Source organism: Dipodomys ordii, unplaced genomic scaffold (genome assembly GCF_000151885.1).
Source record: "Dipodomys ordii isolate 6190 unplaced genomic scaffold, Dord_2.0 Scaffold10, whole genome shotgun sequence".
Taxonomy (NCBI): domain Eukaryota; kingdom Metazoa; phylum Chordata; class Mammalia; order Rodentia; family Heteromyidae; genus Dipodomys; species Dipodomys ordii.
Window position 1 is genome coordinate 10,235,010 of NW_012267226.1, and position 23,162 is coordinate 10,258,171.

At 43.2% G+C, this 23,162-nt stretch overlaps 1 protein-coding gene across 2 annotated transcripts; it reads right to left on the reverse strand.

The window, feature by feature from the left end:
• Positions 1-1,308: 1,308 nt before the first annotated feature.
• On the reverse strand, positions 1,309-22,514 carry Ddx25 (DEAD (Asp-Glu-Ala-Asp) box helicase 25). Of its 2 annotated transcripts, XR_001174754.1 has the most exons (13): positions 22,441-22,514; positions 21,689-21,755; positions 21,374-21,418; positions 20,768-20,903; positions 18,255-18,347; positions 18,049-18,151; positions 16,457-16,571; positions 15,192-15,369; positions 11,368-11,605; positions 10,153-10,315; positions 8,043-8,231; positions 6,607-6,733; positions 1,309-1,988 (listed from the first exon to the last, which is right to left on the reverse strand). XR_001174754.1 is itself a non-coding variant. In XM_013009586.1 (12 exons), the coding sequence occupies exons 1-12, from the start codon at positions 22,501-22,503 to the stop codon at positions 6,672-6,674; spliced, it is 1,452 nt and encodes a 483-aa protein (XP_012865040.1). In that variant the 5' UTR covers positions 22,504-22,514; the 3' UTR covers positions 6,572-6,671. The 2 variants fall into 2 exon arrangements, 1 of the variants encoding a protein (XP_012865040.1); XM_013009586.1 differs by lacking the exon at positions 1,309-1,988 and having other exon boundaries at positions 6,572-6,733.
• Positions 22,515-23,162: the final 648 nt, after the last annotated feature.

Here is a 23,162-nt window from a genome sequence, read left to right on the forward strand (position 1 = left end):
GGATGTGGTGTGTTGTCTCTAAGCTATCTAGGCTAATCAGAGGCAGAAGTAGTGATGTCAGAGATAAAAGGAGAATTGAGTCCATTTCAGGTGAAAGGCAGTTGCAATGGCCAGGGCAGGTTCATGGTGCAAGCAGGTCTTGAATCCTGGCCTCTTGCTCTTCTCCACAGCCACCACTGTCCCATCACATGCACACATTAACCACAAAACCTGCTCCCTGCAGACAAGTGGACACACAGGCTATGCAGTAATGAAATGGTGACACATCCTGCTGAGACCACCTCCCCTCAAGCACTACCTCCCCAAAGCAATCATAGCTTTTGGGCCCGAGTATCTTCAAGTCTTTGCTCCTAGCATGCCTCCTGACCACTTCCTTGAGATAGCAAAGACCTAGTACTGATCAAAAGTGTAAAGAAGTCAAGGTAAGTGTGGTGGTGCACATCTATGATCCCTGCAACTTTGGTGGCTGAGCTGGAGGATGATGGGTTCAAGGCCAGTCTGGGCCTTGATGAGAACTCATTAAAACAAAATGAAAAAATAAGTCAACACCTCCCCAAAAGTAACATCTGTGCACAGCATAGTCAGTGCTGAATGGATGAAAATAAAACTCGAGAGTATTTTTTTGGAAATTGATTTAAAAAAATGGTTCTAAAATTAATCTTGAGTGTTTTAAAAAAAATACTAAGATACACGGTACTCTTACATATATTGAATGGAAACCCTTTGTACAACTACCTTAAAATTTTTAAATACATTATATAACAATAATAGTTAAAACTGGTACTCACACAAGAGAAAATAAACTCAGTAGATCCCTGGCACCCTATTTATTATGTGTGCTTAGGGGTATAAAAATTTAATATGATAAAGGAGACACCAGAAGAAGGGAAACAACAGTGATTTCTCAATAAGAGGTATTGGAATTCTCAGTGATATTTTTTTCCTACTGTACCCAAGGCCTCATACATGTGAAACAAGCACTCTACCATTGAGCTACAGAGTTATTAACATTTTGAGGAAAAATGCTATTCCTTCTCAAGAGAATTTCTGATGGATTAAAATCAAATGTTATCTTATTGTAACAACATATATTAAAATTGAGTATGGTTTGTAGAGTAGGGCTAACATTTTAGAGCCAGTAGACCAAAATAATCACAAAATTGACACTTGATTAAAAAATTAAATTTGTGTGAAACTAAAACATAAATACAAAAAGGCAGACACAGTTGGAAATATTTTAAGCAAATGGTTAATATCTTTATTGTATTTAGAAAAAAACAATTCAAACATTATTTCACACAACTTGACAAGGAAAACATTTATCTCATGAGATAAATGGGCAAAGGGTACTACTACAGATGTTTTTCAAACAGTGACTCACACGCAAAGAAATACTCAGTCTTATTTGTATGAAAAGAAACGTAAACCCAAACAAGTTAGCACACAATCTGAGACTGAAAATATCCCTTGCTGGTAAGATGAGGGACATTACTGGCCGAGCTACAGCCTCAGTCTACTGAAAGCTGGAAGAATGCTCCTGGTCTGGGCCTGGTACTCAACTCTCTATTCCTAAGAAATAATTCAAAAAGTTGGTTGTTGTAGTATTACTTATAATGCTGGAAAACTGGTTATCACATAAATGTTGAACAAAGATAGTTATATGCATACTCACCAGGGTAAGATAATCTAGTCTATTATTATTATTAATTATTGCTAAGACTATGTAACAGAAAAACACTTGGATATTTCAAGTAAAAGGATATAATAACAAACATGCACTATGACAAGCTATCTTCATATTAAAATGGAATGGGCTACATCAAGACAATAATTGTTATGATGAAGTAATGAGATCTCTAACTTGTGCTCCATTTGTTAGCTGTTTTATTGCTCTGGTAATAGAAATATTAAATAAAAAACAATCCACATTCTGTGTAAGCTGACGGAGCGTAGTATAAAGAGATGGTCACATGGGGAAGCCAGTGAATCTGAAAGTTAAGACAGGGTGCAATTAGAAGCTAATCACCCGATTTTCCTTCCATCTTAGAAAGGATCTTCCTCTGTGCACAGGACTCACATTCTTCCACATGTGTAGGGTCATAGAAACATGGTGGCTCAGAGTGGGCAGAGCCCTCAGAGATCAGGTATGCCAACATCTTGCTAAGAACTAGAAGTATAACCCCCATTTCAAGTTAGCTTTGCCTTCTGGTTGAATACTGCCATGAACAGGGAGCTCAGCACCTTCATGCAGTAGCCTGCTCAGTCTGTTCTAATTCATGCTGGAAGCCTTTACACATGACACCTCTGACCTTCACACAAAGCAAGGCTTCCTAGTCAATAGCTTTCTTCCAACCAGGATTTAAAGCCACAAAATCACAAACCAAAGGACTGTAGTGAATGGGACTATATTATTCTTTCTAGTAGACCAATGACATTAAGTTCCAAATAGGAGACTATCTCTATTCATGGTGGAAAAATAGATTCTCAAAATTTGAATGAAGAAATGGATTTTACTGATTTTTTTTAACTGATTAAGATATAGGAGATGGATTCCCCCAAAGAAAGCACAGCTAGTTTGCCGCACTTCTCTCTAAAATCTGCAGTCTTGGTTTAAAAAACAAAATTTCAGTTCTCCTGAATACACAAAGAGCTTCTCTGCAGAGATGAGATTAATTAATTAGAGAGTACTAGTGTTTGAACTCAGGGCCTTGGACTTGCGTGGCCCTTGCTTGGACTTGCTACGCCCCAGCTCTTTTTGCTCTACGCATTTTTCATTAGAGTCTCATGTATATACCAAGGACAACATAGACCAAAAATTCTCCTAATTGTACTTCCTGAATAGCTGGGATGACAAACAGGTACCACCATGTCCAGTGTTTTATTGGTTGAGATGGAGTCTTAGGAACTTTTGGTTGGTTCAGGCTGGCCTAGATCTCCACCTCCTGAGTAGCTAGGATTTCAGATGTGAGCCACCACATCCAGCTCATATTTCTTATTCTACTAGTGCTTCTCCTTATTTCTAATCTTGGCAGAATAGGAAGGCTGATAAACTGGTGGTGATGGAGGGCTAGGCAGTTTCAGATATGAACTGCTTGGCTCTTTTATGGGTTGTCTGGACACTTATTTCTCTAGTAAAGAACTTAGCCCATTTTAGGTACATTTGCTGTACTTCATTAGAAGAGAATGCAAGTTGAACTTGGAAGGAATGCACATAAAAATGTACAATAGTGCTTCAGCCTCACACACATTTTGAAAGCAGAGGAGAACTGTGTGGAGATAACAGTCTAACCCACATCTGACACCAGGCAACAAAGTGAGGAGCAAACAGGGGAGCAAGTCCTAGGCAAGATCGCAGCTCAGCTGCCCTCCTGAGGAACATGAAGGGCATGTCCTTAGAAAGTAGAGAAAGCCTTCAGTGAGTGCTGTCGGATTTCTAGAGCAGCCAGCTGGTGTTCCCTAAAGCCTAGAGCAAGGCTGTGCCTCGTGTGTCCAGTCTGTTTGTGGACTAATGACTGGAATGAGGGGGTCTTTCGTATGCCTGACTGCTCCCTGAGAGTAGCTGTGGGGTTGGAGTGAGGAGGTTAGAACACAGAGAATCTGGCCCTTTGTTACTCCTCACTGATGGCTTCCAAAAGCAGGCATGGCGGCTGCACTGGGACAGCAAGGCTCCTGGTTCAGAGCACACCTAAGTGGGGGCGCAACTTCCATCTCAACAGCTGGGCTGTCCCTTTGTGTGGGTTACTTTTTCTAATCTAGGCCCCTACCTGAATCAAGAGGACCCTAAGCCAAACCAAGACTTGGTATAACCGGCCTCTCTGGCAAAGTACCCTATCCCTACCACAGCAATCCTCCAGTAGACAGTTTTCCACTGTTGACCGTATGTGCAGAGACTGGCAGTGACGGCGTGTCAGTGAGGAAGACCAACACTGTCTCCAAGTACAATAACATCTCCTTGAGCAGGAGCTGTCAGACAGCCTACCAGACTACGACCGACTCACTTGACTCTCTTATTATTAACAGCTGCCCACAGCTCATCACGACGGCAGGCCTCAGGCTAGGTGGCCACTCCCACTCCCACTCCTAGCCTTGCTCCACGTAGTGGTGAAGTTCAATATGCTAACAGTACTGACCTGGCCAAGATAAACTTAATGGATTTGGCTTAGTTTTTTGGTGCCAAGTAATACACAGCTGATTAAGCCAGTTCACAGAGGCACTGAAATAGTCTAGTCATTCCTTGCCCCTATCCTCAGCCAGGCCGTGCTTACATTTCTGAGCAAGGAGCTGTACCCTGCAAAACAGCCTCTGACTTGCCAAAGCAGCCAGTTGGTGTTAATACAGCTGTGACCCAGGCAGAAAACACCACCGCTTTCCTGCCCCTTAGGAGGAAAGACAAAGGGAAGTGAGCAAAGGGAAAGGCAGGAGAATGCCCGAGTGTTTGCTGACCCTGTGGGAACAGTTGCCAAATGGAACTGAGTGGAGGCATTCCAGGGTAGCGGACAGAGGCCTTACCAGAAACTTGAACGAGAAAGGGAGATGCAAACTTAGGACAGATATACTAAGGCTGAGTAGAGTAGAAAGATTAAAGCAAATTCGTAGTTACAGAAAAGTATCTTCATATGCCCTTCCCACCTTTCCTCATCCTGTGTCATCTTATTAGGATTCAACTCTAGAATGGGGAAATGTCAAGGGAAAATGTTAGTGAAGGAGGAAATGGCAAAGAAAAATATTTACTCCATGAAAATAAATATCCATGGAACACCTTCCATGTGCTGGGCTCTACGTCAGGATGGGTCTTCAGTGGAAAAGACTGGCCACCAGCTTCAGTCCAGAGAGCAAGGCAGACAAGGAACTGGAGAGGACATAATCAATTCTCTCTCAGCACCTTTGTCTCCTCCCTAGACAGTGGCCTGGATGACCTATTCCTGTGTGTATGCTGCGAGTGCGCCTCTATGTGTTTCTGAATTCTACCCTCAGAGTCTGGCTCTGCCTGCCCTGGAGAGGAAATCTATAGTTTTCCACCAGACTTTCCAGGTCATGCTGGTGATGAGTTGGGTCTGGGACCCTATCTCTGCCGACTAGAGGAGGAAATTTCTAGGTGGCACGAAGTACACACTGGGAAGGCATTATTGGATATATCCTGTGCTTCTGTCCGAGCCCCTATGCATCCTCCTCGAGGTTGGCTCAGCATGTGTTAGGGGCTCTCTTCAGTGCGACACTAGTGACCTGAACAATTCTAGTTTTTACCATTAGACTCTGAATTCTGAAGTGCTATTTGCTAGTCATCTCCCATCTCCTGGTTTTGAGTATAAGAATGCACGTATGGTACGTATCTGGGGAGCCTGGGGATTTTTATGTATCTCTGAGCTCGACCCTGGGCTTAATATGGGCAGCATGACATATGAGTTGAACATCTACACAGATATGGCAGAAACCACATCCACACAGAGTGACAAAGACTTGGGCTGTGACAGAGCTGGAACCTGGCCTCTGGCTGCCAGTTGCATGACTTGCTCTAGCTTAGTGGGAGACTAGTCATTCACCCCATTTTCTCAAGCATATGGCCTTACCCTTTTTTTTGGTGATACAGGAGGAGGGTGGGCTGAACTTAGGGCCTCATCCTTGCTAGGCGGGCGTTCTACCACTTGAGCTGCCTCCATCCCCTCATAGCTGCATTTTTGAATAGCTAATACAAGAAATTTTAAAAGTTTCTCAGTGAGTTTGAAGGAAAATGTCCAGGGTTTTAGATCCACCAATATGTCCTGAAAGCAAAATCCCATGGCTCCCGGAAATATTGCTTCTTTAATAGAATGAGGGCTTTATTTGATTTTAACTTTCTTCCTATTTTTAAGACATGCCTAGAATAAAGCCATGTTTCCAGGGATTGTGAAAGAACTGATGACAGAATTAATCTCTAACCTAAAGACAGTTAAGAAGCAAAGCAAGAAAGAAGTGACTTGAAATATTTAAAAAGGTCAAGAGCTCTCTCTTCCAAATGTGCTTTTTAAAGGTTTTTCTTCCTACTTGCAACTCAGAACGTGGGTACATGTGGGTGCAGGGGAGGGACAGGAACATTAATCTCTGGAAAAGACAGCTTCTAGGTGAGGCTTAATAAAAACCTGTTTGTTTTTATTCAGTTTGTTCGGCAAGCTCCAATTCCAAACCCAGTAGAGTTATACTGCCACCTTGTGGCACTGGCTTACAACAGCCACAAGGCTGCTCCACTTTTACAAACCAAATTCCACATCCCTACAGACCACACTCAGATTATCCGTAAAAACATCAGAAAGATCCTTAGCTCGGTGTGTGTGGGGGGAGACATGCCAGCGATCCTAACACTTTAATACATCTTATGTCCAACATGAGCGACACATAGTGGTTTTAAAGGTTCAGGCCAGTCTGGGATAGATAGCTAAACACTGTCTCAAAACGTCATTTAAAAACAAAGGAGGAGGAGGAGGAGGAAAGAATGTTGCTTTCTTACTTAAAGGGATCGTGTGCTTCATGTCATTTTGGTTTCAAAAAGACCTCAGGTTGAAGGGTACCATGACGTTTATTTTGCCATCTGTGACAGTTTCATGTTGCAAGAGTCTAAACATAAAAAATTACCTTCAAAACCTGCTGCAACATTCTCACACAAACTAGGATATCTCACAAACAATAAAGTTCTTTCTTCAATATTCAATCTTTTCAATCTCATCCATGTCTTCAGGGTCCAGCTGCTTAATACTGCTGTCTAAAAGAATAAGAAAGAAATCAGTCTTACCCCCCGCACTTAAATGGACCTTCATTCCAGCCAACTCTGAACAGCTCTGAAAATACATATTCCTGTGGAATCTTGCCTGAGATAGGAACTCGAAGACAGATGGTGACTGAAGAAACCCCCAACACTAACTAAAGTAGCAGCAAAGCTACTAGACCACAGAGCACATACATCCAGCTTCCTTGGGGCAGAAAAAGGCCCCTGTGACAGACAAGCCTGGGAAGCATGAAGCATTCTCACTTCCCAACAAGACCGGGTCCTCAGCAGCTCACCGTGACACCAGCAACCTTCATGGTTCCTTCTCCTCTCACACTCTCCAGTTAGCCTAGCACATAGCCAGGCCATAGTGGCAAGGGTAGTGGCATGGCATGCCAGTGAATGGACAGCACACATCCTGAAAACCTTTTAAAATTATATTCTAAACATCATCTATGTGCTTAGGTGCGCTTCCTGAGAGCATGCCCACTGCTTCCAACAAAGATTAAGCACCACTCCCCTAGAAGGGAGCACTCAATGTTCCTATTGCCATGCTCTCTAGGGTCTGAGGCAATCTGAGGAGTGGCCAACCAGGTGAGGTGACCCTTCAGGATCTCCTCAGTCCAGGGCACCAGCAGGCTAGCCTGAACCCACCTGACTTATCAGATCAGGGGCTACAGATCTCAGAAATTCAGGATGGTTCTGAGAGGTTTTGACAAGAAGAGAGGAACTGAAACTGAAAAAGGAAGTTAAGAAAAAAATAACACTAGAGGAATCTGTTACTTTGATTATGGTACATCTTTATAAGATGTGAAAATTTCCAGACTCCAGAATGAGCTCCTATGAATTCCACTTTAGTATTCATTTATTTGTTTATTTGTCATAGGGCTTGAACTTGGGGCTTGAGCACTGCCCCCGAGCTCTTGTGCTCAAGGATAGAACTCTACTACTTTGAGCCACAGTGCCACTTCCAGTTTTCTGGTGGTTAATTGAAGGTAAGAGTCCCATGGACTTTCTTGCCCCAGCTAGCTTTGAACTGGGACCCTCAGATCTCAGCCTCCTGAGTAGCTAGGATTACAGGTGTGAGCCACCAGTGCCTGGCTCGTTTTTTTTCTTTTAACCATCACATAAGAGTTGTTTAATCGACTGTTCCACAGTAAGACTCTGGACATGTGACTTGGAGGTCCTGTACCACAGCTTCTGCTCCACACTCTCCTGGGCCTCTCCATCTGATCCTTCTGGTACACATGGCTCCATTAGTAAACGGAAGGTCTGCGGCCCCAGCTGGGGAAGCAGTGCTACTTACTGAAGTGGTCCTGGATTTTCATGAGCAGGGGCAGCTTTTCCACTTCAATCATGTTGAAGGCAAGGCCTTTTTTCCCAAAGCGTCCTGTCCGCCCTATGCGGTGGAGGTAGGTCTCATAGTCTGGCTCTTCTGCTTGGTTTATGGGGAGATCAAAGTTCACAACAATTGTGACCTGCTTCACATCAATCCCTAGGAGAGGAAAACACTGTAGTCTTGCAATCATCCTCACAGGACAAAGCCTCTCAAGAACCACATTTGCCAAGGGAACTGTCATTAATGGAGACAATTTGGAAATCAGACCTGGCTTGATGACACTGTAATAGGTACTTTGGGCCAGGCAGTTGGTGTATGCTGTGGTATCTACGGTGCTGGACAGAGTGCCAATAAAGACAAATTACATGTACAGAGTATGTGTGCATGCTGGAGGCTGGAGGGGAAGGCAGAGGTGCCCTACAGAGGTCTGTACTTGGGGCTTTTTAGCCTTGATGGAATGACCTCTCTGCTCCATTCCGCCATCAAGTCTTTTTTATTCTTTGCCTCAACTGCTCTAACAATCGACATGGGCTTCCCTCCCACCTCTTCCACCATTCCTCTAATCCCTCCTGTGATAATCACTGAAGCACGGGCTGGTACACCTGTGCTCAGTCCCACACACCTGAGTCTGCCTTTAAAAGCCCTCACCTCTACTGTTGCCCAGGAAGACTTCTGTACTCTCCAGACCTTCCATCCACCAACAAACAAGCTGTGTGGGTCATGATCCTTGTCCTGCCCTAAGTCTATCCTAGAGATCTCTGAATTGTCTTTCTTCTAAGGCCTGGCATTGTGCTGTTCAATAGGGTAACCATTAGCTCCATGTGGCTATTTAAATTTACTAATCTAATTCATTAGTCACATTAGCCACATTTCACATGCTCAAGAGCCATAGATGGTAGTGGCTACCAACAGGACAGCACAGAATAGAACGCAACAGAACATTTCCACCAGTGCGGAGCCCAGCATCTACTCCCAGCACAGCAGACTGAATTCTATTGGGTGAACTCAGAATTAACCGGGGAACATGACTTGAATGTGGGGTCCAAGAAAGGATATGGAATAGAGGAAGAAAGCAGGAGGCCTAGCTATTATTATTAATAAAATGACCTTCCTCCCACCAATAGTCAATAGCCTTAAAATGGGAAACACCTCAGAGACATGCCACATTATTATTAGAGAATGAAAATGAGAAGAACAAGGAGATACTACTGTATGTCTAGTGGATTGTTAAAGTCATAAACAATGCCATATCAGTTACAAGCAAAGGTGCCTAGCAACAACTCCCTATACTGCCGGGGGAGGCAAAATGATCCAGCCATAACGTATAAGTTGAATAGCTTTGTATAAGGCTAATCACATTTGTCATATGATCTACAATTCCACTCCTAGGTATTTACCCCAAAGAAACTGAAAACATGTCTACACAAAGACCTACACATAAATTTTTATTGCAACTATATTCAAAAGAGCCTAACTGGAAATAATTCACATATCCAACTGGTGAATGAAGGAACTATCAATGAAACACTATGAGCAATAAAAAGGAATGGACTATTGATATACTGACAATGCTGGCAAAGCTCAAAAGCATTATGTTAGGGGGGGAAAGGGGGGAAGGAGAAGGATTGGGATTGGGGGGGAGGGGGGAGGCTGGGAAGGGATGTGAAGGGTAAACAGAAGGAGGAGGCTGCAATGCTTGGTAAGAAATGTACGCATTATCCTGCCCATGTAATTGTAACCCATCTGTACAGTATGTTCACAAATAAAATAAAATAAAAAAAAAGCATTATGTTAGGTGGAAAGGCCAGACACAAAGGCTACACAATGAATGATTTAATTTGTGTGGCATTCTCTGAAACAGAGAAAAGAGACAGAAATCCAAATGGGGATGTGCCAGGGGCCATGTGACAGAAAAGACTAACTGCACAGGGGCTTGAGGAAATCATACAATGCTTTGTATTTTGATCACAGTGATAGTTCCATGACTGGTATGTACTTGTCAGAACCTCACTCAACTGCAAGAGTGAATGGCATCTATGTAAATTATACGCCAACACTTGACTTTAAACACACACACCTCGAGCACAAACATTGGTCGTTATAAGAACCTTCTCTTTCCCATCCCGAAACCTCTGAATGATGGAAGCTCGCTGCTCCACTGTCAACTCCCCGCTTAACAAGGACACCTGGTGGCCATCCTGCATCATCTCCACAGTCAACCACTTGGCATTTCGACGGGTCTACGTAAAAGACAAAATTGAACACAGTCAAGGCACCCAGATGAGGGGGTGGGGATGGGCTGCAGAGAAACCAGAATGGGGGAGGGGTATGCAAACAAACTAGAATGGAGCTGGGGACACTTCTTGCCTGTGCTTCTCAGCATCATACCCTCTTAACCAGTCAACAGGCTTTCCAAGAATGCTCGCCATGAGCCAAGCATCTGGCTAAAATCTTCGCAGGCATTATGAGCATGGCTATCATAACACTTTAACTAAGTAGCTACCCTGAAAAAAATTAAAAAGACAAAACATTTCCATAACATAAAAAATGTTAAGTAGCTTACCCAAGTTTGCATGGCTAGCCTGAAGCAGAGCTGAGCTTTCTTTCACTCTATGTTTTCAGTGCTGTCCTTGGGCCTGGCAGGTACCAACCTACTACAGTACACTGGTGGAGATGGAGGTGAGTGGAAGACGAGGCCCCTCCCACCCCAGGCAGCTTAGAGTAGTCATATGACAGGGAGAAAATAACTCAAGTAAGCATGACAATGTCAGTCAGCAAAGATAAACAAAAATAACAATAGACCTGAAAATAAACAGGGTGATGCTACCTACACTAAGGAACATCCTTAAATAAGTGATAAATGGTACCTATAAAAATTATAGTTGGGTGCTAGTGGCTCACACCTGTAGTCCTAGCTACTCAAGAGCCTGAGATCTCAGGAATGTGGTTGGAAGCCAGTCGAGGCGGGAAAATCCAGGAGACTCTTATCTCTAATTAATCACCAGAAAACCTGAAGTAGAGCTGTGGCTCAAAGTGGTAGAGCATTAGCCTTGAGCAAAAAAAGCTCAGGGACAGCACCCAGGCCCTGAGTTCAATCCCCATGACTGGCAGCAACAACCAAAAAACTACAGTAACTATCAATCCAAATGGGGATATCAAAAGCAGTCTCTGTAAAATACAGATCTCTGATTAGAGCTACTCTGAAGATGAAGCTAGAGAACATTTAACAAGTGCTGAACACCTCCACCCGAAGGGGACATCTAGGCACAATGAAGACATCCAGCGAGTTTACCTGGCAGAAGATGATGGCCTGGCCAATGGTGATGCTGCCATAAATGTTGCACAGAGCTTGGTATTTATCTGTCCTGTTCTCACACAGCACATAGTACTGTCGGATGTTGTTCAGGGTCAGCTCCTCTTTGCGTAACTTGATAACATTGGGGTCAGGAATGATTCGCTCAGCGAACTGCCACACAGAGTCCTCAAAGGTTGCTGAAAAAAGGAGCATCTGGCATTCGGAGGGCAGGGCTCTGCAGGAGGGAAGGGAAGATGGCTGTCAGCTGCCCCCTCCTAACCTGCAGACATGAGATGCTGTCTGCAATGAGAAATTCACCTCCGAATGTCCTGTCCCTCCTTGCTGCCAAGAAAATGCCACAGGGAGCTCAGAACAAAGTTGAGGTACATGTTCTGGAGGGTCTTGAGGCTTCTCATGCCAATTTCCTGCTCAGGTGAGCTGGGGGGAGGGTGCAGATGCTCTATGTGGTTATAATTGCACATGAAAGTAAATGGGGGGCAACGCTCACATAGACTAGACATTAGATTGCAGATGTTCTTTATCTTGGGAGGGAAAGAACAGCATACACAACTGACTTTCAGGAATGGGACAACCTATAGATAAATCAGAAGGGAACCAGTTATGTGCAGTAACTAAAATGTAAATGGAGCCCAAAATGAATACAGGTACATAAAGTTGAAAAATATGTGAAATGAGCCAGGTGCCAGAGGCTCACACCTATCTACAATTCTAGTTACACAAGAGGCTGAGATCTCGAGATGGCAGTTCAGAGCAAGTCCTGACAGGATATTCCATGAGATTCTTTATCTGCAATTAACCACCAAAAAGCCAGAAGTGAAGTTATGTCTCAATAGTAGAGTGCCAGCCTTTAGTGAAAAAGCTGAAGGACAGCATCTAGGCTGAGTTCAAGACCCCAGAATGCATACACACATATACACATGTGCACATACACACACACACACATACACTATATATATATATATATATATATAGTGTATGTATGTAAAATGGACCCTTGGAGCTAGCAGTCAGGAAGGAGGTTAAGTGTGGGGACATAAAGGGCCAGTGACAGCAGTAACCCTCCAAAGCCTGTGAGGTGCTGTAAATAAAATCCTTTATTTAGGCGTGGTCACACAGCATGGCCACTAGGGGGGATCTCACTGCACCACAGATTGGGGAGTCATATGCATTCTTCTCGACATAGTTTCTACATCAATAAAAATGTCAACCATAGCCAGGTGCTGGTGGCTCACGCCTGTAATCCTAGCTACTCAGGAGGCTGAGATATGAGAATCACGGTTCAAAGCCAGCCCGGGAAGGAAAGTCTGTGAGACTCTTGTCTCTAATAAACCACTAGAAAAGAGGAAGTGGTGCTGTGGCTCAAGTGGTAGAGCGCTCGCCTTGAGCTGAAGAGCGTAGGGACAGCGCCCAAACCCAGGATTCAAGCCCCACGACTGATAAAAAAAAATGTCAACCTTATACAATTTATCTTTAAACTGATACATAAAACATTAAAAAATTATATTAATGGGACACCATGTGAGACCTGTATACACTATATTGTATTTCAATCAGGTTCAACTTATCGATCTCACCATTTTCTTACAGTTGAAAATTTTCAGAATGCTTTTTCCTTTTGAAATGTACAGAAGGTTAGTGCCACCTACAGTCACCAAAAAAGACAGAACTTTTTGGTCCCATCTAGCTATAATTTACCCATTGACCAATATCTTTCCAGCTCTCCCTCCTTGCTATTCTTTCCAGCCTCTGGAAACCACTAGTCTACTCTAATTTTCCATGAGACTGACCTTTTAGTATAGTTACTATGTAGACCAGTATGGTGGGTCCTCAAAATATTAAAAATCTAACTGTCACATGATCCAGCAATCCCACTACTGTGTGTGTGTGTGTGTGTGTGTGTGTGTGTGTGTGTGTACACAAAAAAAAAGAAATCTGTCTAAGAGGTATCTATGCTCCCACAGTCACTTCAGCTCTATTTACAACAGCCAAGAAATACAAACAAGTAAGTGGCTATCCATGGATGAAGTCTTCAATTCATCTATTGAGGAAAGTAAGGACAATGTGCTGCACATACACAACGAAATACTAACCATTAAAAGAATGAAGTCCTGTAATTTGTGAAGTAACAAAAATGGTACTGGAGATCATTATGTTAGGTGAAATAACCAGGCATAAAAAGACAGTTACCACATGATCTCACTAAAAGTGCCAATGTCTCAAAACGAAATAAACAAAAGAGTCCAGGGAGAAACTACTTCTTTTGAGATGGAAGAATAAACTACAGCATTATCAGGGAATGAAGAGGTCTATGGCCCACGGATTCCCAAACATTAGTTTAAGGCCTGGGGCATAGATCACCTGGGGGTTTTGAAATACTGATCTGTAAGATCAACTGTGGTAGAGTGTCTATCTATATGCATTATTCTCTCAGCTCCCAACATCTGTTCATGTGATAAAGAGATAAAAAAAGACTCTAGTCTACAAAACATGGAAAACACAAGAGGAGAAACTTGTGGACAAGATATTTCAACACATTTTTGGAAGCTGGAAAAGAATGCTAAATGATAAAGAGAGTGAAACAAGAGTATGGGGGGAGGGGGAGTGTAGTTGTGGAGATGGGAGGGAAGGGATGGTAGGGGGAAAAGCAAAGGAGGAGGCAACAATGCTTGATAAGAGATGTACTCATTACCTTGCTCATGTGATTGTAACCCCTCTGTACAGCATTTTCACAAAAAACTTATTTTTTTAAAAAAGAGTATGAGAGCTTTAGAGCAGAGAGAGGAAGAAAGAAGCCAGCAGCTTGCTCAGATGCATGGGGAGTCCTAGAACTTGACACTGCAGAGACCAGATGACTAGGAGGAAAGGGATGAAAATTAAATACATGTCAGAAGACAGCAAGAAAATTCTGAATACACATTCTGGGACCTCTCAGCCATCTGCTACATCCTAATTTTCACTGGAAAAAAGATAATAAAGAGCTGGCATTCTAGGGCCTGCCTGGCTAGTTCATTCCAAGGAGATATTTTACACAAATCAACAGAAGGAAAAGAAATATGGGCTATTCTGCAGAACACATTGGACTTGAAGGTTAAGTATGAAAAGTTTAAGACATCTCAATAATTGCTATCAGGCACTTGTTGAAATTTTTGGTCTCTCCATCCCTTCCCCTTTCCCTCCCTCCTTTTCTTGGTGCTGGGGATTGACCCTAGGCCACTGTACGTGTGAGGTAAGGCTCTATCACTGAGGTATTCATTCACAGCGCCGCACCTGCTTCTTTGTAAAATATGGCTATTAGTGTGAGCATTATTAGTACTTAAGGGTAAGGAAGTTAAAAGAGGGTATTTACTTGGGTTGGGCAGGGACTAGTGCTTTTCATGACAAGCACTTCAATACTATTTAGCAGTAGAGACTACTTTATTATAAATAAATGATAGATTCCTAAATTCTCTCCCAGAAATTCAGTGAGTCTGATGTTGGGGCTGGTAATCTTGACAGAGAGGCCTGGGAAAATAATAGGGTTTTCTTACAAATTAGTGGCTAAGTCAGGACTAGACCTGATTTCAGTTATTGTGCTATTCTGTTATTCATTACATCCTCAGTAGAACTTTAGAACTTTGCTTAGAATATAAAAGACTATTGGCAAGTGTGGCGCAAACCCAGTGAAAATATTTCATCTGTAAGTCTGTGTTGCAAAAGTAACAAAGGTAAGATGTAAGCTGAGTAACTGTTATGGGAAGCAGACAAATGAAATTTCCCATAAATTCTGAGAACCCAGGAATAAAGATGAGTCTAAAGGTTACCTTTGAATACGAATGCTCTGATCTGAGAATCCTTGTGTGTCAATCATTACATCGGCTTCATCCAGGACAAACACACGAATCTTAGTCAAATCAATCAATTTTCGCTTGAAACACCAATCTAGGACTGTCCCAGGAGTGCCAATTACAATCTGCTTGGTGACTTCAGTGCCTCTAGGAACTGGGGAGAAAAGGATTTTTAAGCTCTCTTTTAGATGCAAACAGCTTCTCACAACCAGTTACAGGTCAGGGCAACGCAGTGTGAAGCTTAGAAAGAAGAGCACAGTTCACAGTGACTTTCCAAGTGTAATACCTGAGGTTCACAGGTTGTTTTTGAGTTTTAAAGTTTCAGGATAAATTCCCAAGTTTCTACGATTATAGTAACAGTCCTACATATTCTGCCTATAGTATCAGCTACTCAGGAGGTTTATTTCACAAGTTTAAGATCTGCCTGGGCACCACAGTGAGATGCATTCTAAAACAAGAAAAATCCACACGCAAGAATTCCACTAGCACACGTTTCTCTAAATGGAAAACCAAAATGCCCACCACTCAGTTACATAATTATGGAATATTATGAAATGAAGCCAAGAAGAATGAATAGTGTGAAAAACATTCTGTCATTTTTGTAAACAGTGACACAAACATGTACTTTCTTTTTTCCAGTCCTGGAGCTTGAACTCTAGGCCTGAGAGCTGTCCTTGAGCTTTTGCTCAAGGCTAGCACTCTACCACTTGAGCCACAACGCCACTTCCAGCTTTTTCTGATTAGTTTATTGGAGGTAAGAGTCTCATGGACTCAGCCTCTTGCGTAACGAGGTTTGCAGGTGTAAACCACCAGTGCCCAGCATTTGTATGTTGTTATATGAGCAAAAGCCAAAGGCTTGCCTGTTTTCAATACTGTAGTTACTTTTCGGATTAATTTTTGGGCAAATAAGCACAACTTTCACTTTTGCCTTCTAATCTTCTATCTTTTAGTTTTTCCATAATTATGTAATCCTTTAATTAAAAATAAAAGCATTTCTGCACACATCATGCAAATTTCAAAGGAAAGAATATATAAGGGCATCCTTTTTCGGGGGATAGAAATGACATAGCCTTATGTTCCAGGAATGGTGCTCAATGCCTACGCCACCTTGTTTCACTCAATTCTAACAACTCTACAGTCCAAGTGCCATTAGAGATGAGAAAGCACAGAACTTGTAATAGCCTTATTAGTGGGAAGGCTAGATTTTAAAATCCAGCCAGCATAGGCTTCCTGGCACATACTTCGGTTCCCTCGAATGGCATACATCACTTCAACATCCACGCAGAACTTTCCCATCCGCTCAACTACACGGCCAGTCTGCAGAGCTAATTCGTAAGTAGGAGCAAGGCAGAGGCACTATAAAACAGAGAAGAGGGGAAGAGAAAGTCATAGAAAACACAGTTGCAATTTGAATGACAGTTACAATTTATACAGGGAGAAACTCAGAGTTGATATTAGAGATTTTGATTGAATAAAATGTTATAAAGTGAATACAATTTAACTGTTCATACAGCTGAGGAAAATGCTGAGAGAAAAGAGTAACTGATGGAGAAAGTCATCTCTTATATATGCCTTCCTAAAGGATTATTTAGAAATGCAAGTTATTTGTTATCCTTTTTACATGGGAAAACAATGGGATATAGAAAGACTGGGACTCAATGAGAGAGAGAAGGAAAGGTAAATCATAGTTTGAGCACAATCCCCATCACCTCTTACCTGCTTTAAGAGCGGAACACTTTCTACTTGATCCAACCCATTTCTCTCTCCCTCTTTCCCTCCCTCTCTCCCTCCTGGAATAGTATTCCCCAAACTCTCATTTGTTGTTCTATCTCCTGTAAAAATGGCAGTGGTTGATGAATGAAGATTCTGATGGGGAAAAAAAAAACCATTTATGTGCCTCAGCTAGGGACCTGTGTCAAAGTGCAAATAATACCCTGCACACCGATTTTTCAACATGTGCGCAAGCACAGCACATCTGGAATCATTTTAGCTGACAAAATCAAACCTCAGATGCTCAGATATAAATTTCACTGACCTTGTCCAAAATGCACATGATTTCCTACGCCTGGCTTTGACCGGGGACATTTATAGTTTATCTTAGGTACTGGAAATGGAAGTTTTCTGGAAAAGCCCTTGTGTTCCTACAGCCTTAGCATGTATGGGCAATTAGCTTGTGAAATGAATCAGTGAGCACCCTTTGGAAAAAGGGAAGATGACCAGATGTTTTGCATGAGTGGAAGCTAGGTTAGAAAATAACATGCTGAATGCCAGTCTTTGATCAACCAGCTTGACTATGCCACCTCTGGAAAGGCACTTCTCTAAGTGTCAGCTTCCTTGTCTGCTTCAGAGAGATAGACTATGTGACCTTGTGCACCTGGACAGCATCCTTCATGCTTACTTTATGCTAAGCACAAAAATAGGTGCTAAAATACATATTTTTTCCACTGAATCCCAATGATGATACTTGAAGAAAGCATTCACCCACTCATTCTTCCCTTCAGTGCTTAATGAGTGGTTTCTGTTTAGGCACTCTGCTGGGTGTTAAGATTCAAGGACAAACAGATCTACCTTGCTGAATGCCTTCAGACACGCTACATTTGCAGACTAAGAAACAGACTTGCCTAAGCCATTCATCTGGCTGGTCAGTGGAGAGGCTGGGACTGAAACCAGTAAACTATAAAGCCTGTGTCCAATACTCTATGCATTTATGATAAACACCTCTTCCACAAACTAATGTATCACATAGTCATCATATACTTGCAATAAGATCACCTGTTACAAAAATCCCATTTGCATTACAAGGATTCTCACTTTTCCCACAGCCCTTCCATACCTGGGGGAATAATTCCAAGGCGTTCACTCTGCTTAGCATGGCCAAGACAAAGGCGGCTGTCTTTCCTGTTCCAGACTGGCTCTGTGCTATGAGGTTCTGGGGTCTATACAAAAGAGAAGACCACTGGGCATAAACTGAATACAAGAGCTTGAGCATAAATTGAAGAGACCCAATCAAGTTGAAATACCACTACCCTGGAAACTCACGGATGTGCCAGCATCATAGGGAGAGCCATCTCTTGGATTTTGGATGGCCTATTAAATCCCATTGCATAGATCCCTTTTAGTAACTCTTCCTTTCTGTCAAAAAGAAAAAAGTCAAACTTGAAGCCTATGGTTGGTCATTAATATGCATATTCTAGTAGCCTTCAGAAATACATACTGGAAAGGCGTGAGTCCAACTTTGCAACTTTAAAAGTAATACTTAGACATACATCATTTAGGTCTGGGAATGTGGCTTAGTGGTAGAATGCTTGCCTAGCATGCATGAAGCCTTGGGTTCAATTCCTCAGTACCACAGAAACAGAAAAGGCCAGAAGTAGTGCTGTGGCTCAAGTGATATAGTGCTAGCCTTAGGCACAGAGACTCAGGGACAGTGCCCAGGCCCTTAGTTCAAACCCCAGGACTGGCAAAAAAAAAAAAAAAAAAGGAAAGGAAAGGAAAGAAGGAAGGAAGGAAGGAAGGAATCATTTTTTTTCTTTTTTTTTTTTTGGGTCCGGTTGTGGGGCCTGAACTCTGGTCCTGGGCACTGTCCCTCAGCTCTTCAGCTCAAGGCTAGTGCTCTACACTTGAGCCACAGCGCCACTTCTGGCTTTTTTCTTTTGCTTATGTGGTGCTGAGGAATCGAACCCAGGGCCTCATGCATGCAAGGCAAGCGCTCTACCACTGAGCCACCTTCCCAGCCCGGAAGGAATCATTTATACCTTACAACTTCCAAACATACAATTATGTCTCTACAGCTGGATCATGAAAACAGTAAGACACACTATGAGCCTAGACTAAGCACAGCAGTAAGGGCCTAAAACTGAATTGCTAAATTAAAAAAAAAGTCATCTGAAGCTGGGCACTGGTAGCTCACACATGTAAACCTAGCTACTCAGGAGGCTGAGATCTAAGGGTCTCGGTTCTAAGCCAGCCCAGATAAGAAAGTCCATGAAACTCCAATTAACCATCAGAAAACCAGAAGTGGCTCTGTGGCTCAAAGTGATAGAGTGCTATCCTTTAGCAAAAGAGCTCAGGGACAGTGCCTGGCCCTTAATTGACAAAAAAAATAATCTGATAAAAGGAGGATTGTCAGTTTGGCAAAGAAGTTATATTTTCTACATCAGCAGAAAACTAAATGACACTTATGGTTTAATTCCTTTCTAAGAATAACACTGAACTCTCTAACAGCAATTTTCTGAAAATACAAAATTTCATTGAGGTGATTCCTTTATTACTTTTCTCAGACTCATTCATTGTCATATTACCTTATCTTGAGGCAGTAGTATTAAATGTATCTTTCAGTAACTCTGAGAAAAAAGCAGGCAGGACCACTTCTATCTTTAGTGACACACACATGTGGATGTTCCTAAGTTGGTAGATTAATTGGTAGACCAGCAGCCACATTTTAATATAGGTAGGCCACTCCTCTCATTTAAAAAATGGGCATAACGAATTTGGATTTTTACCCTTTTTATAAGTCATATGTTAGCAAAGCAGGGTTTTGGGAGTCAAATATTGGGTGTCCCTCCCCCTTGCCAAACTAGGACCCTTGCAATGAAGACCAAGCCTGAGAGAAGGAGAAATAGGAATCAAGTCACTTCTACTATAGTTATCAAATAAGGCATTTGAGACTAGTTCTCTACCGTGAAAATGAACTTATATACAAAGGTTGGCAGTTGTGAGCTAGGGAAAGTCCTGGGACAAGTAGCCCTGCAGCTGTTTAGATTCATCAACAGGGCCCATGAATCATGGGCAAGAGGTCTGTCTGGACTTATCCCATGGCTGGCTTGCCAAAATATTACTAAATTAGGCTCAACCAGCCCATTGTGCTTGATGGACAAAAGGGGTTGATAACACATATTTATAACTTTCTCTTTTTGTTAAAATATATTTCTTTAATCCATTTGATAAATTCCCAGAGAATAGAAACACCCTTGCGCAAATTACTCGTTTTACTATTATATGAAATAAAGTATCATTAGGAATGTAAAAGCTTCTAACTTATCTACAGAAGGACGAGGGAGGGTGTGTGTGATCGAAGCCCCTGAATCTGGAATGGGATATTGGGAGTTGGCAATATGGCAGTGCCTGACTCAATGTCTTGTTTTACTGCAAGATTAAAATATTTTGACTGTATAAGGAGTGAGAACCAGTGGGAGAGAAGGGTGACAGGAAAAGTATAAGGGTGGAGAATATGAAGTTCCTCATACACATGTATGAAAATCCAGTATCAAAACCTATTAAAATTGTTCATTAAAAGGGGGAGGGAAGAGTAACAGAGGGAGTGAATTTGACCAAAATCCACTATATGCATGAATGAAAATGCCACAACAAAATCCCTTTATGTATGGTAATAAAATGATTAAAATATTATGTTCTCAATTTGTTAGGAAACTAGGGTAACCTAGTGTCTTTCTTAGCTCTATTTTAATTACATGCAAAACATACACATCCATTTTCATAATGAAGTAGAAAACAAGAGATCCTGAGGGCTTTCATTATTAGCATTTACTCACAGCCGCAGCTCTTCAAATGTTTTTACTGAGTAGAGTGGAGAGCTGGGATCTTTTTGCAAGACTTCCACTCGGTGACTGGATTCTATTAAGGACTGGCGGATTAACTTGTTTAAGAGTGAATTCGCTGCTAAATCCACTAGAAGAGCAGAAATAAAAAACAGGGACATCAACCCTCCTGAGTAGCATCTAATGAATTGCCTCTCCCACTCAGTGGTTGCCTATTAAGCTATGGAACCTACTCAAATCTTTCTTCTAGAATGAGAGTACTTAAAATTCCTTCTTTCATAAAGATCCAGTTTCTTATGTTACTGTACCACCAGCCACTAACCTTAAGCAAGCGAGCCTCTATTGCCACCAGACCCAACCATTCCTTGCCAGCTAGAAATTTTTAGCCCTCTCCTTGCATATTCTAGTTCAACTTCCTCTAAAAAAAAAAAAGAATATTCCTCTTCTGATTGGACATGACTTCTGATACTACTCACAAACAAGACTTGAAACAACAATAGTTTTTCACTCAATCGAGATATGATTCATTCATATTGCCAAAGGTGATGATAAACTGAAACAGACTGTTAGGAGATACACACAGGTAAATCTGTCTCCTACCTACGTCATCTTCATCATCGTCTTCCGCATTATCAAGAGAGGTATCTAAAAGGATAGAGAAACAATAAATGTAAAGATAAATGCTGATTAGAAATACATACTGCACGCTTCCATTTTTTTTCTTCCAGATTCTATGGTGTATATAGACAGAAAGAGTCATCTAAGTGCAAGAGTAAAGTGGGAAGATAGGAGAAGGTCATGAATGTAACTTTAAGGGAGCCAAAGGTAGTTCAGCTGGCAGGTACATGATGAAAGTAATGGTTGTTTTTTTTTTAATTAACTGAGGCCAGTCTGCTTTATCCTAACAACACTCACCTATATTTGGGACTGTGGTACTCTTAATACCCCGAAGGTTCTTCCGGGGGTGGATGAGATTTGAAAACTATTAAAAGACACAAATTTCAACCAATATTAGGAAGCAAGCCATCAAGCAGCCCAGTGCTCCCCTGTAACAGGGGCTGGAAGGGGTCAGGGAAAAAAAACCAAACAAACACCCCAGAACTTTTTCCTTTGCAATGTCCAGTATTTCCAAATGGGTCTCCTGTATGAATCATATTAATAAAAAAGAAAGGAGGGGGAGACTTTCTGTCGTCCCTGCACAAGAATTTCCTCCTTGTAAGGCCTCTAGCTTAAATGAAGGCAGTGCTGGGGGCGTGGAGGTGTCTCAGCACCCAGAGGGGTGGCGGCTAGGGAAGCAGCGTTGGCAGACAGGATGGAAGGCCAGCTTTGGTCGAATCGGGTGAACAGAAAACTCCAGTAGAGTCAGGACCAGCAGCTCCTCTCCCTCCCTGGAGGTCCAGGTGTCTCCATTTTCCCCTTTCAAACCCCAAAGGTCTCCTCTCTGGGCATCTCTGCGGCCCTCTTCCCAGCGCCCCCCCGACCTCCCCACCCCACCATTTAACACCCCCATTCCAAACACTCGCCGGGCTCGCCCTCTTCCAGCACATTCCCCCCCTGAGGGTCCCAGGCCCAGCCGTCCTCCCCGCCACCCCCCCCAGCCTCCAGCCCCCCCCCCCCCCCCCCGCCAACCCCGTCCCCTCTACCCTCCCCTGCTCGGTGGCGGTTACATGGCTGTTCAGCCGCTCGTTCTCCGCCGCCCCGGCGTCGCCTCCCCAAAGTAACGACGCCATAGCTGCTATGCCAGCGCCGCCGCTCCCGCCCCCAGCACGTGCTTCCACCTCAGGCGCGAGGCCGCGCTCGGCCCGGCTCAGCGGCCAATGGGATCGCGCAGGGGGCCGGCTTAAACTCCGCGGCCGCCCACGGCGCGGCGCGCGCAGGCGCAGAGATCCTTCTCCTCCGCGCGGAGGGGGCGGAGGGAGCGGAGAGCGTGGACAGCACGGGGACGTGCAGGAGCCCCCGCGAGTGCGTGCGGATGGGTCCGCGGGTTTTCGGTTCCGGCAGCTCCTCCGTCTCTCCTCTCCCTCCCCTCTCCATCAGCGGCCGCTGTTTGAGGAAGGGTGCAGCGCTGTCTTCGTGAACCGTTGCCACCTGGTGACCTCTGTGCCAATCCCCCCCCCCCCGACAGTTCTCCCGGTGCCAAGGCCGCATCCCACTCCCTGCTTCAGTTCCCGGCCTCTTCTGTGCGCCGGACATCTTCGGCTTGCACCTTAAGATGCAAGCAAGTCTAGCAAATTGCCTGGGAAAGTGGAGGGACCGCAGCACACACGGACACTAAATTGGGTTTGATCTGACGAACGAACTCGAATGCGAACGTTGCGGAACGAAGGTAGAGCTTAATTTCCGTTCCTGGCCTAGATACTGGGGGTATTTACCATACACTGGCTTATTT

What these genes read in the sequence shown, in the direction of transcription:
- Ddx25 (XM_013009586.1), bottom strand. Translation starts at nt 22,503, where the DNA reads ATGGCGTCGTTACTTTGGGGAGGCGACGCCGGGGCGGCGGAGAACGAG. An exon ending in CGATGATGAAGATGACGTAG is followed by an intron (nt 20,904 to 21,373) that starts GTAGGAGACAGA and finishes CTGCTCTTCTAG; the next exon opens with TGGATTTAGCAGCGAATTCA. An exon ending in CAGAGCATTCGTATTCAAAG is followed by an intron (nt 11,606 to 15,191) that starts GTAACCTTTAGA and finishes TCCCTCCTGCAG; the next exon opens with AGCCCTGCCCTCCGAATGCC.